The sequence below is a fragment of the Lagenorhynchus albirostris genome, chromosome 16 (genome assembly GCF_949774975.1).
Source record: "Lagenorhynchus albirostris chromosome 16, mLagAlb1.1, whole genome shotgun sequence".
Taxonomy (NCBI): Eukaryota; Metazoa; Chordata; class Mammalia; order Artiodactyla; family Delphinidae; genus Lagenorhynchus; species Lagenorhynchus albirostris.
This window is the reverse complement of record NC_083110.1, coordinates 37,995,374-38,007,653: the sequence shown is the minus strand read 5'-3', so window position 1 is coordinate 38,007,653 and position 12,280 is coordinate 37,995,374. Positions and strand designations below refer to the sequence as shown.

At 48.0% G+C, this 12,280-nt stretch overlaps 1 protein-coding gene across 1 annotated transcript in view; it reads right to left on the bottom strand.

Annotated features, from left to right (window-relative positions):
* WDFY4 (WDFY family member 4) overlaps window positions 1–12,280 on the bottom strand; it is a 248,647-nt gene that overhangs the window by 67,553 nt on the left and 168,814 nt on the right. The window contains exons 45-47 of the mRNA XM_060125755.1: window positions 6,973–7,093; window positions 3,821–3,906; window positions 2,295–2,357 (exon numbers count right to left, since the gene is read on the bottom strand). Of these exons, the coding sequence (XP_059981738.1) occupies window positions 2,295–2,357; window positions 3,821–3,906; window positions 6,973–7,093 (270 nt within the window). The remainder of the gene's footprint in view (window positions 1–2,294; window positions 2,358–3,820; window positions 3,907–6,972; window positions 7,094–12,280) is intronic.

Here is a 12,280-nt window from a genome sequence, read left to right as displayed (position 1 = left end):
GGGGCCAGATCAGTCGTGAAGAGCTGGGGGTTGAAGATATGAAAACCTGTAGCACAGGCCAAGCATCTTGGGCCAGGTGAAAACCTGCAGGATGGATCATGCACTCCTTCAGAGAAGAGCAGCTCATGTTTGCTAGAGTGTGCAAAGTGCAGGCAGGCATTTTGAAAGACTCGGTGTATGAATTGGGCTTTGTCCTTGGTAATCCAAACAAAAAATGGCCAAGTTCATTCCAGGCATGGGGCAATGGCCAGCCAAGCCTTTCTTAGACTGGGAGCCACTACTGCCTTCCCCTCTGAAACTCACGTAGGCACACTGTGGCTGGTAGGAGAAGGGCTGGGAGAAACTCAAAGAGCTGAGAACACAAACGCCTGTATTTAATCAACTGCTCCATAAACATGCCCAAAATACACAGCAGTTGATTCTAAAACTAAGCAAAGGAATTACATTTATTGAGCACCTACTATGAGCCCAAATCAGGTTGATCCCAAAGTCCATGGCTGACCGCAGCAGCACAGCCTCACCACACGCCCTGGCTGCTTGGGTGGTCTCAGAGCCTAGAACCAGCTCTTCAGCTTCCTCATTTTGTCAAAGCTCTTCTCCCATGAGCTTACATATGTATTTCTCTGGAGCACCTCTCCCTTGACTTTCGAAACATATATCCAATGACCTACATGACATCTCCACCTGGATATCTGAGAGGCATCTCAAAATTAACACGTCCAAAATCGAGCCCCTGATATCCACTGCACCACCAAAGTAGTTCCTCACGTGGTCTTCCCCATTTCATCTTCCAGTTGCTCAAGCCCAAATGCTTGGTCTTATCCTTAAGTCCTTTCTCTCACACACACATTCCCCACCCACACTTGATTTGTCAACAAATCCCACTAGATGTACCTTCAATCATGTACAAATATGTCCACAATCTGAGCACTTCACACCATCTTTACTGCCACCACCACCCCCAATCCAAGCCAGCATCATCTCTCACCTGCATTACTGCAAAAACCTCCTAACCAGTATCCTAGCTTCTGCCTTTGACCTACTATGTTCTATTCTCAACACAGAAGCCAGAGTAAGTCTTTTAAAATATAAGTTAGGTCACAAGATCCCTCCAATGTTTCCCATTTATTCAGAGTAAAAGGCGACCCCATTAGCATGAGCCCCCAAGGCTTACATGAACCCTGCTCCCTCTCTGCTCCCACTCTCTGCTCCCACTGACTCACTGCACCCAACCACTATGGCCCCAGCCAAGCCCACCACACTCCCCCTCGGGGCCCTTGCTCTCCTCTTTCCTTGGCCTGAAATGTGCTTTCTTCAGTTATCTGAATAACTTGTTTCCCCACTTTGTTCAAGTCTTAATTCAAATATTAACTTTCTGGGTGAGGTCTTCCCCTACCAACCTAAGATTTCAAACCCTACCTCGATCGACTTTGGTTGTTATCATTATCTAATATGCTTTATATTTCATTCATTTTGCTTGCTTTCTCACAAGAATGTAAACTCAATAAATGGGGAGATTTTCAGTATTTTGCTTGTTTCTGTGAAGCAGCGAACACTACACATAACAAGCTATGGGTAAATCCTTTTAAATAAACTGATGACACCCATTCCATAGTCATTATAAATATTTTGAACATATCTCCTCCCTGCCCTAGCCCCACATACTCCTGGAGAAAAATAGCAATCACTGTCCTCTTCCTATTCCCCTTCCTAACTGAAATAAAAGCACCTACCAATCCGGAACTGGCCTTCCAGAGAACTGGGTACTTGTAAGGCAGGGGCGGGGGGGCACTTAGGAAGGGGTCGTAAGCACCTTGTTTCCTGGGAAAGAGGCTCCATATCGCAGACTCATAAATTAGCATATGCTTTGCACATCACTGTACATTTATTTATTTAGCTTCTGAGTTTTCAGAGCCTCGAATAGCAAGGACAGACCTGGGACTGCGCACACCTCAACCTGAGGGCCTGACACCAAGGCTGAGCCTGGGCTGCCCCCTCTACGGGCAACCTGCCCCCCACCCACCACAGGCAGAGGTGGTTTCCTGCCATTTTGGTCTGAACAAGCCTCAGAGCACTTGGGACTTCAAGTCTGTTGTAGAGGTTTAATTGGCAGAAGGAACTAGGGGAGTAGGATGAGGGTTGTATGAGGATGGGAGAGAGAAAAATTAAGCAGAAGGCAGACTGACACGCTCTTTGCATGCCTTCTTAGTAGCAGGGTCAGGCCAATGAAGAAAGTCAAAGCAAGGCCAACACCTTGCCCAGAGAGCATGGCTGGCCTCTTCCCTGCACGTTACCTTAGGTTGAGCGGGTCCTCCGTGAAGCCTTTTCCTTTCAAGCCAGGTTGGAAAAAGCAGAAGCTAGACAAAAAGGGAAAGGATTATTCTATCAGCAGAGTCAAGACTCTTTCACCACCATGGAACATTTTCAGAGGCAGGCTAGAGGTTGGGTTTATTCTTGCCCTTCCAGTGGGCCCCATTTGCCCCTAGATCAGGGTGTACCTCTGAGGCATCCCATCAGCACCCTCTGCCATTATATGCTCTAGCCTTAATAATAGCAATGATAACAATAAAACAATAGTTACAATAAAAATTACATGTTTTAGAGACCTCCTCTGGGCCAGCACTGGCATTTCCATTGCTGATTTTAGCAGCCACTGTAGTACTCTAGGGACAAGTCCCATCTTACTTTCATGCTCTTTGAACAAGGGTGGGGTGTGGTTGGCACTATTCATTGTCTGAGTTATGGATGTATAAGACTTCTAGCTCGACTGTGAAAAAAACGTCGTTTAATGCACAGAAATCACAAGGGAACATGAACCTGAGGTTCAGCATTGCATGTCTACTTCTTCGGTTTGGTCTAAAACGGAACTTGAAGACATTTTAGGAGGCGATATAACAGCAGTCCTTCGAAGAACCTCAAACGGAGAATCACAGTCAATGGAGACGCACCCAGAGCTGGCTCAGACAGCCTCTCTGCGAGAGTTGTTTTTCTCCACTCTGGCCCTTGCCCTTGGGACCCAGCAGCTGGTCCTGGTGCCAGTGACTGGCCAGGGCCGACAGGAAGGTAAGGCTAGAACCTCTGAGCACAAAATGGCCTGGAACATGCAGGCCAGGGATGTCAAATCTCACCTCAGAACTTGCAACCCTAAGTGGAGCTAAATGTGACCACTTCTCTATTAATCCAGCTTCTGTGTGGTCTGTTCATGGCTAGGAGCCTGCCTTTCCTTTGGCCTCTTCTAGATTATCTACATATCTCTAACTTTAATAATATAAATTTAAAATTTAAACTCTAGCTTAAACTCCTTAGATTGATTAATCTCTTTGGATAAAGAGAAGTTAAACTAAAACAGCATGCTTCTCTCTTTAAGAAAAAAGATGTTCCGTGCGGAAGTGGGAAATCAGTTGGTAGGAATACTTTCCAATAAAATATGAAGTCAGAATGAATAAAACTGGCAACTGGGATCTAAAAGGAAGATTAAGCCAAAATAATTACTTGGAAAAATTTAAAATAAAGCCGGAAAATTCTGGAAGGCCCATTAAATACGTTGTGTCTGCAGATTTTTTTCTCCCTTCAGTTATTACTGTCTCAAACTACTTCAGCTCATGAAACAGAGCCAGTTTCCCAGGATTTAGGGAAGGAGCTTTTATAGTTTTCTCTATACTTTTTTCCATCACTCAGCAGTTCTGTGGGTAAGTTCTTTCTCGTGTCTAACCTAAATCCTGCCCACTGTGGGTTGGGAACAATTCTCCTGAGAACAGAGCTGTTCCTCTCCTATTGGGTCATGATTAGTCTCCTTAGCGGAGGATTTTCAAACCCTTACCTTTTGAAGACCTTACTCCGATCACTGTTGTGGAAGACAAGAAACTTGGAATATCCGTTTCGGAAAAAGATCTCCAGGGCAATGTCCTGTAAAGAGAACCCCTTTTACTGCTCTGCAGTTTCCTGGAATGGAGAACCACCCCCCCACCCCCTCACCAGGGCAACAGAGCCATGGCTGTGGGTCATTTGGGACTCTGTGTCAGGTGTGAAAGGATTTCAATCTAAAATGGAACCAAAAGATATGAAAGGGCGAACCTCAGGCATGCGCCCTCAGATAAACGAAACTTAAGAACTGAGAGACTGATTTCCCACAAATGCCTGATTTACAGAAGATCGAGACTTACCTCGTGAGCAATGAACATCCACCAAGAACCCCTCCCATCCTCAAGCCAGTGAACTTACAGCTTGGACTCTGGCTGGACGCCCCCACTTGTGCTCCTTGCCCATAGATACAGCTGACCCTCAATGGATTCGCCTGTAGCTCCAGACAGCCTGCGTTTCATGAATGGCTATTCCTCTGCTATTCCTGAATTAACTCAATTTCTGCTAATTCAAGCTTGCCTCAGTTTACCTCTTTATCTAGGTTGACACAGGCCTTGCAACCTCCTGCAGGGGATATGAAGACCTTGGTGACAGTGACAAATGGGGTCTCCACAGAATGAGTAGGAGGGCAGGAGAACTAAGGGCTCCTTTGGCTGAAGCAGGAAACAAGAGCCCCGCTCCCAGGGCAAGCGAGGAGGGGACAAAGAGAGGAAAGTGCCCAGTAACACCTCTAGACACTTTCACTTCCCGGTCAAGGGTTTCATTTCCTGAACCAAAGGGTCATCTTACCAGAAACACTAGGGGAGTGGGTGCCAGTCCCAATCTGGGCAGCATCTTACGCCAACCCACAGACTTGAAGGCACAGGGTGCTTTGCCAAACCACTTTGCTGAGCCATTTTGACGTGGCCACACTGACATAACAATGTTGTTGCAAGGGTATTTTGTTAATGCCTAAATGAACTCTACCTGCTTTCCCTTCTTTTTCCTTTCCTCCTCCCTCCCCTTCCTATCTATAAATAACAGACTTGGAATAGTGATAGAGTGAGTCCACATATAGATCAGATGGGGTCAGCCAAAGAATACCCAGCATTTGAGGGAGGGCCTGGGAGAGGTGAGGCCTGGGCATGGAAGGAGAGACGGGGAGGGAGAGGGTCAGACTCAAAGATGGGGTCCTGCATCCAACAGCAGTCAGGTCCTGCTCCTGCCTGGCTGGAAGTGAGTTCTCAAAGTCCAGTTCACTAGATTCCTGAGCAGAGGGAAAGTGTCTGTAATGATAATGAAACACCCCTCTCCTCTGTGGGTACACATAAGAGCCGCAGATTTGTCTTCTACAAACAGAAATATAAACACTGTGCAAAGAGATGATGAAAGCAGAATTTATGAAGGCTACAGCTTGTCCCAGCAACCTTAAGTGCCCAGGCTCTGACTTTCCTCTGGGAGAATCTAGGGCTGGACAAATGGTGGCCTTGCTCATGAAGCTCTCCCAGCCCCACTTGGCCATCACACATGCTCTCCCACTTCTGGTTTCCACCACGGTCAGGCTAACCAACCATCTGGAAACAATCCCCTTTTACTGGGGAGAAAGACACTCACTTACTGATATCTATTTGCTACTATATATAACCTGTAAGTACACATACAATTATTTTTAAAAAAAGTGGTTTTTTGAGTACTTGCTATGTGCCTAAAATGTGCTAAGTGCTGCTATATATGTAATGGTGGAAAAGACAAGACATGGTCACCTGTTCACTGGAGGGAAATGGAAGCCCAGAGAGGTGCCCGACTGTGCCAAAGCTGCAGGGCTGTGCTCAGGACTGGGCCCATGCTGGCTGTGGTCAGAATCATCAGGGCAGGGCCTCCTCCACCCGCCCCTTTCTAGTTCACTCTCCTTTCAGAGAAGGGCACTAAGGGCAGGCAAAATGAGAACCAGATCTTTGTGGGCAAAAGCAGCGGAGAGGGAGGGAGAGGGAGAGAGCTGGGTCAGATGTCAGCAGCTTGCTGGACCCTTGTCTGCAGGGCAGCTGATCCTCCCTAGAATGAGTCCCCCCCCTCCCAGCCCCCGCCGGCAAAGGCTCCCTGGAGCTTTAGTTTCGGATAATAATATGGAGGCCTCCAGCAGGAGGATCAAGGGACAAAGAAATTTACAAATGAAAGGCACACTTACTCTGTTCCCCAGGGCCTAGCACTGTCCCTGTTGGCCTAGCAGAACAGAGACCCTGCAGCAAGGGTGAGAGGGGAGGGATCTGGGCTCCTCCCCACCCCCAAGGGTGGTCCCTCATCTCTTCCTCCGCCAGCTGCCTGGGAGGCCCCTGGGCACGGATGCAGCTTTGCTATTGCTGAGGTTGGGCTGGTGAAGGCAAGATGTGTTTGAGGCCAGTGGGAGCCCCAGAGTTCTTCCTCCTTTTGCCACTGAGGCGATGCTCCTAAACCACGTGATGTTTCTCCAAGGTGGGGTATGAGAAGCATGTGGTTGTGACTAGCTGACAGCAGAGCTCTGCCTCTGGAAGGAATCAGCTCTGTTTAGTACCTGGATGAGCCCTTGAATGCACTGGACAAGGCTCTGGGATCCTGGCTGGAGGGGACAGTCAGGAGATCTCTAAAACACCTGGCCCAGGAAATGACCAGGAGCTTGAAGGTAGGTGAAGCTGTGAGGAGGGCAGAGGGTAGGGGCTGTGGCCTGAGGAGGTGTCCACGTGCTCAGAACAGAGGGCAGACTGGCACTCCACTCTCAGTCACTGGCTCTGCCACGAGGCAATGGAGCTGCCCTGTCCTGTATTCCCGAATCTCCAAGGCAGCTCTGGGGCATGTCAAGGGGAAAATAAAGCAAAGAGGCTGGATCCTAAATGACACGGTGAGAGAGAGAAGGACCCAGTGGCCAAATGGCAGGGACTGTGGAGAGAGTGAAACAGAAGGCAGAACTCCATCCCAGCCAGGGGACCAGCCCAACATAGGCCACAGGGATTCACAGGTGTCTCAAAGGGCCCTGGGCTGTGCACAGGTGAAGGGGGTCAGGGAGGTGTGTCCCTCACATTCAGATGGGGCCTCAGTGGCACCTGGACCACCTGTGCCCGGAAGAGATGGTCCTCTCTCTGGCCCCCTCCCGGGACACACCTGCAGGAGGAAGCGTGCCTGCCGGAGCTCCCTGAGGTCACCGTAGCTGTGGCGCTGGCATGAGTAATGGTCGGAGGACCTGTCTTTGCTGCACATGTTGAAGATGAATGGATCGCTAATGCTGAAAAGGAAGCAAGACACACAGTGAGAGGGTGTCTGGTAGGCTTGTTCCCCTGCAGGCACCGTGCGTGGCCCACCTGAGTTTCTGGGACACACTGGAGGATGTGTCAGCCCCCACTGACCTCATAAACCCTGTCTGAGCGCCTGTCTGTGTCAGCCGTGCCCTGAGGAGGAAGGCGGATCACTGCCCTCACCAGGGGAGGGACAGCAAGACAAAGGGCCCACCTCCAGGACGGATAATGACACAGGGTGTAAGTGTGAGAAGACTCTCTGAGTACAGGGGTCAGAAATGGGCTGGGGGTTTATGGGGGAAGAATGAAAGAGATGTGTAGTTAGGTCTGGAGAAATTTCAAGCTCCTGGAACATGAGGCAGAAAGACAAGCCCTGTCCAGCATGGTGTCAGGCAACGCGGAGCCCTGGGAGGAACAGCCGTGTCAGCCGGGCTAGCACCTAGTGTAAAATGGGACAAAGGGGCAGAAAACTCTGAGTCTTCAAAGAGGCAGATGGCAGGGCTGACAGCACTGATGGGCTGGAAGACGATGACCCCAGCGTTAGCAGTGGACCCCAGAGCACCATGCCTGGACCAGGGACTAGCGCCATTGTAGAGAGCAGAGGATGGGCCGGCCAGGCCGGATGCTGGATGCCCGCTCCCGGAGGTCAGAATGACTCCCCTTGGGAAGAAAGGGAGAAGGGGGGAAGGAGGAGTCCTGAATTTGACTAAGTATTTATCCCAAAAAGAACAATTTTTTCACTGGAAGTAACTGAAATACCTTCAGATAACCAACCAGGTGAAGCTTTCCACCGCCAATAGAAATGGGGACTTGAGAGATAAATCTGATTTCAGTAGGGACGGTTCCATTCCTGATCATCTGAGTTACACAGCAATTCTGCATGGCGCACATTACCACAAAGCGCTGATAAAACACCCTTTTAGCACTGGAGAAAGGAAGGGCCTTCCAAGCACCTCGGCCCTCCGTGAGACTGCGTGCCCCCGCACGGCCGAGGAGCCCCGCACCAGCACTAGGTGGCGGGAATGTTTTACCTCCTCCCACCCCAGCTCCAGGGGCGGCCCTCACCGCCCAGCCTCCAGGGCAGGCCACGCTTCCAGGGGAAAGGGAGAGAGATCAGGCCATCACACAGGCCCGCAGGACTTCTCTGGGCTGCGGTCAGAGCTGGTCCAGCATCTGCAGTGCTAAGAGCTCAGACTTGCACACTCTGCAGAATGGTTACTGCCAGGTAGAGGGGAAGGCTAGCTGCGTGGGACACAGCCTGAGCCGGCTTTTCAGCACCCACATGGCCAGACCGCACCCTTGCGGACTCCTGCCCCTGCTCAGAACCACGCTCTCAGGGGCCCTGTTCTGGCCACACTGCTGTAGGACTGTTGAAACACAAATGTGGCTGGATGGTTCTGGATGCTTCTGCTTGGATGTTTTCATTCAAATCTACTGCTGGCTGAGGCCCTCTGTCCATTATTAATGCTTCCCTCTGGGGCTAAGCTGAGCTTCCCCTAAACTTCCCTGACTCCCAGAGAGGTCGTGGAGGTAATTCTGGTTCCTACCCTTGACTTAGGCCAAACAGCATTCCAGGTAAAGGCACTTGTGACAGTGACAATGATGTGATCTGTGGCCTGTGGTCCTGTGGCCCCGTTCTTGTGGGAGCACAGCAAACATTCTCTGTACCTTAGCTGCACCTTTGGTTGGTTTCTCTCCGCAGCTGACTATGAGTGAGTTCTTGGGGGCACAGACCTGTGCCCATGGTTCTCATCCTCCACATCTTTCCTGGAGCTCTGGGCATGTTTGCTGAGTGGACTGACCACCGTCATGCTCTACAGCCTGCTCAATACTTCCCTGTCCTTGATTAATTTGATCCACGTGATGAAGCCTTACTGAGCATGTGTTGTTAGGATTCCCATATCAGAAACGAGGAAACTACATTCCAAAGAGAAGAGGTGACTTTTCCAAGGTCACAAGGAACTGGATTCAGACCAGGTCCTCTGAATCTAAAACTCAAGCTCACGCAGCCGCACCTTTTCTCCCCTGAGGCAGACAGGCTGGCTGGCAATTACAGAGATTCCCCCACCAGCTCCCTCCTTCCAGTTTACTCTGTGCAGACTGATTCTCAACCTAGGACTCTGAAACACTGGTGACATGAGGAAGAATGCTCTGGAGAATGCTCTTAGGAAGGAGCTGTTAGGAGGAAAGATGGTCATTCTTCTCCTGCTTGTAGGGACTGAATAATCCATAACGCAGGAGTGCTTAGACAGACTCAGTTTCTCAGGAAGACTAAATTGTGAATGACATTATTGAGTTCACTGATGCAGGGTCCAGACTGGAGTTCCGTCGTGCAATGCATGAGTCACACAGCTAGGACTGCGTCTCTTTGCCAACACTATATTCTACATGTGCATTAAATCAGAGTTCAGGGCCCCAAGGTCAATGAGTAGAAAGGAGTCGCTGATCCATGTTCTTCTTTAGATGGAGCTGTGGCCACAGTTCAAAGGCTGCTGTTCACAGCTCTTGCATGACACCTATAATGATATATGCAAATTGCCCAGGGTGGTCATAGTAAAACTTCTAATATTCTTAACTAGGGAAATCACAGTAAACTAAATGATAAGCAAGATATGGATTGACTGGGTCTTTGGTAATAGAAGTGGCTTTCAAACTAAAACATACTTTGATTTGCCCCACATTTGTATGTATCCAATTGTTGTCAGGAATTTATACCTGGACTTTATACCCAAATAACTTGCTAGATCCCAAACGCTTTACCAGACTCAGCCCACATCTGACTGATCTATGTATCTGTGGAGTCTGCTACAGTGCTGGTACAAGACAGACTTTCAATAAGTATTTGTTGAATTAAACAGAGAGATGATGCCTTAAAACTGCTGACTGATGTGAAGGAGATATCTGACTAAAAGCACCCCGTCACAAGGAGCCAACTGGATGGTCTGGATTCCCACCAAATGAATCAAACGCTACGCACTGTGAGCTCGGCTGCTACTGTTATGGGTTGAATCGTGTCCCCTAAAAGATATATGTTGAAGTTCCTAATCTCCAGTACCTCAGAATTTAACTTTATTTAGAAATAGGTAAATAACAGAGGTAATAAAGGGAGGTCATTGAGATAGGCCCTAATCCAGTATGACTAGTCTCCTCATATAAAGGGGAAACTTGGACACAGAGACAGACACACACGGGGAGAAGATGGCCATGTGACCGAGTGATGTATATACAAGCTATGGACCACCAAGGATTGCCAGGAAACACTAGCAGCTAGAAGAGGCGAGGAAGGATCCTCCCCTAAAGCTGTAGAGGGAGCATGACCCTGCCAACACTCTGATTTCAGACTTTTAGCCTCCAGAACTGTGAGACGATAAATTATTTTTTTTTAAAGCCACCCAGTTTTTGATACTTTGTTACAGGAGCCCTAGACAGCTATTGGGTTGGCCAAAAAGTTCGTTCAGGCTTTCTATAGGATGTTATGGAAAAACTCTAACGAACTTTTTGGCCAACCCAGTTAGTACAGTCACCCTATTCTGCCAAGAAGAGATCCCACTGAAAGCAAAATATAACCTTCTGGAAAGGGTCTTACTTTCTAAGGAAAGTTCCAAAGTACACAAGCCAATCCCTGCTGGAGGACTGGCAGTGCTCTTGAGTTTTGTTTGGGATATTTTCATGGCACGCTGGGGAGTCTCCTTCAAGGTCTAACGCTCAACTGTACTCAAATTGATGGCAGTCTTCTAGAGAAACACTTCGGAGGTGACTTAGCTTTATGTTTAACTGGCTTATTTACGTATCTTCCTTAGTCTCCATGGTCAAAATAAGACTTAATCCCCATGGATCTGACATGATCTAATGGCCCATCTCTGAGAACCACAACTCCACGAGTGCCAGCATTTTCTTAGGGCAGTAGGCAGGGGATCAGAGAGAAAGCACTGTCTGGCTAACAAACACTTCTTTGAGGTACGGTGACTAAAATTACCTATGGCAATTCCCAAACGATATTCCAAGGTGGTAATTTATTCTCACTACTCTCCTTGCATTCTAGAAAAGTACCTTTCCAGACTTGAGTACGTCCAACCTGACAACTGGGCTTCTGTTGAAAGTGCAGATATAGTCAATTTGATCATGATTACATACACCTCATAAACACAATTTACCTAATCAATAAGGTCTTATCTAATACCAACTCAATTTAAACCAGAGGTGGAGAGTGAAGCAATGGTTTATGCAAGTCATTTCATGGGCACGCCATGCATATACGTAGAGGAGAAAGCTTTCATCAGCTCTCAGAAAGGCGAGTCAGCAGACCCATTGTCCATATTGATCAGTATCAATAAAACATGAGCAATAAGATGGGATGAGTGTGCCAAGTATTAATTATGCTCCTGCCTTGGAAAAGAACAGAAGACTCACTGCAATTGGTGAACGTTTGGTATGAATAAAAGATGGAAATTAGCAGAGAGAAAAAGGCCAAGCATTTTAAAACAAACCTAAATCAAAGGAGGGTGGGCTGACATCTATCCTTCCGTGCTCCTTAAACTCTTGCTTCCTGACATAGGCTGGAAATGATATGACACCTGGGAGTTAAAATTCTTAGTTATTGGCAGGTAAGGCTCTGGTTCCTCTGTCAACAGTCTTAAAGAGTGGTTCTCAAAGTGTAGTCCCAGACCAGTAGCATCAACATTAGCTGAGAACTTGTTAAAAATCTTCAGCCCTAACTCAGACCTACCACATTAGAAACTGGGCTGATGAGGGGTCCCAGAAGTCTGTTTTAACAAGCCTTCCAGGTGATTCGATGTAGTTTAGTTTGAGAGCCACTGGGCTAAGAGGTCATTTTGTCATTACTTGAGCCTTAGCTAACCAGAAAAGAAATCTACACCTAAATTTCTCCAAAAGTGATGAAAACATACAACTTGAGAACTGAACCTTTAGCAAAAGTGCAAACACAATCAATTTGGTTTTGAATGGCAGTACTTTATAAACACTAGAGAATTAATCAATAAGAACCGAATGAACCCAAGTAGACCAACTGCATTGGATCCTAAAGAAGAACCTCGGAATTTCCTGCCAAAGACCTCTGGTATTAGTTGGTGTAAAAATGACTCTTCAGATTTCTACCCAAGTCTCACCCATCCTTCAAGACCCAGATCTTAGCCTACTTCCTCAAGTACCTGTCCCTC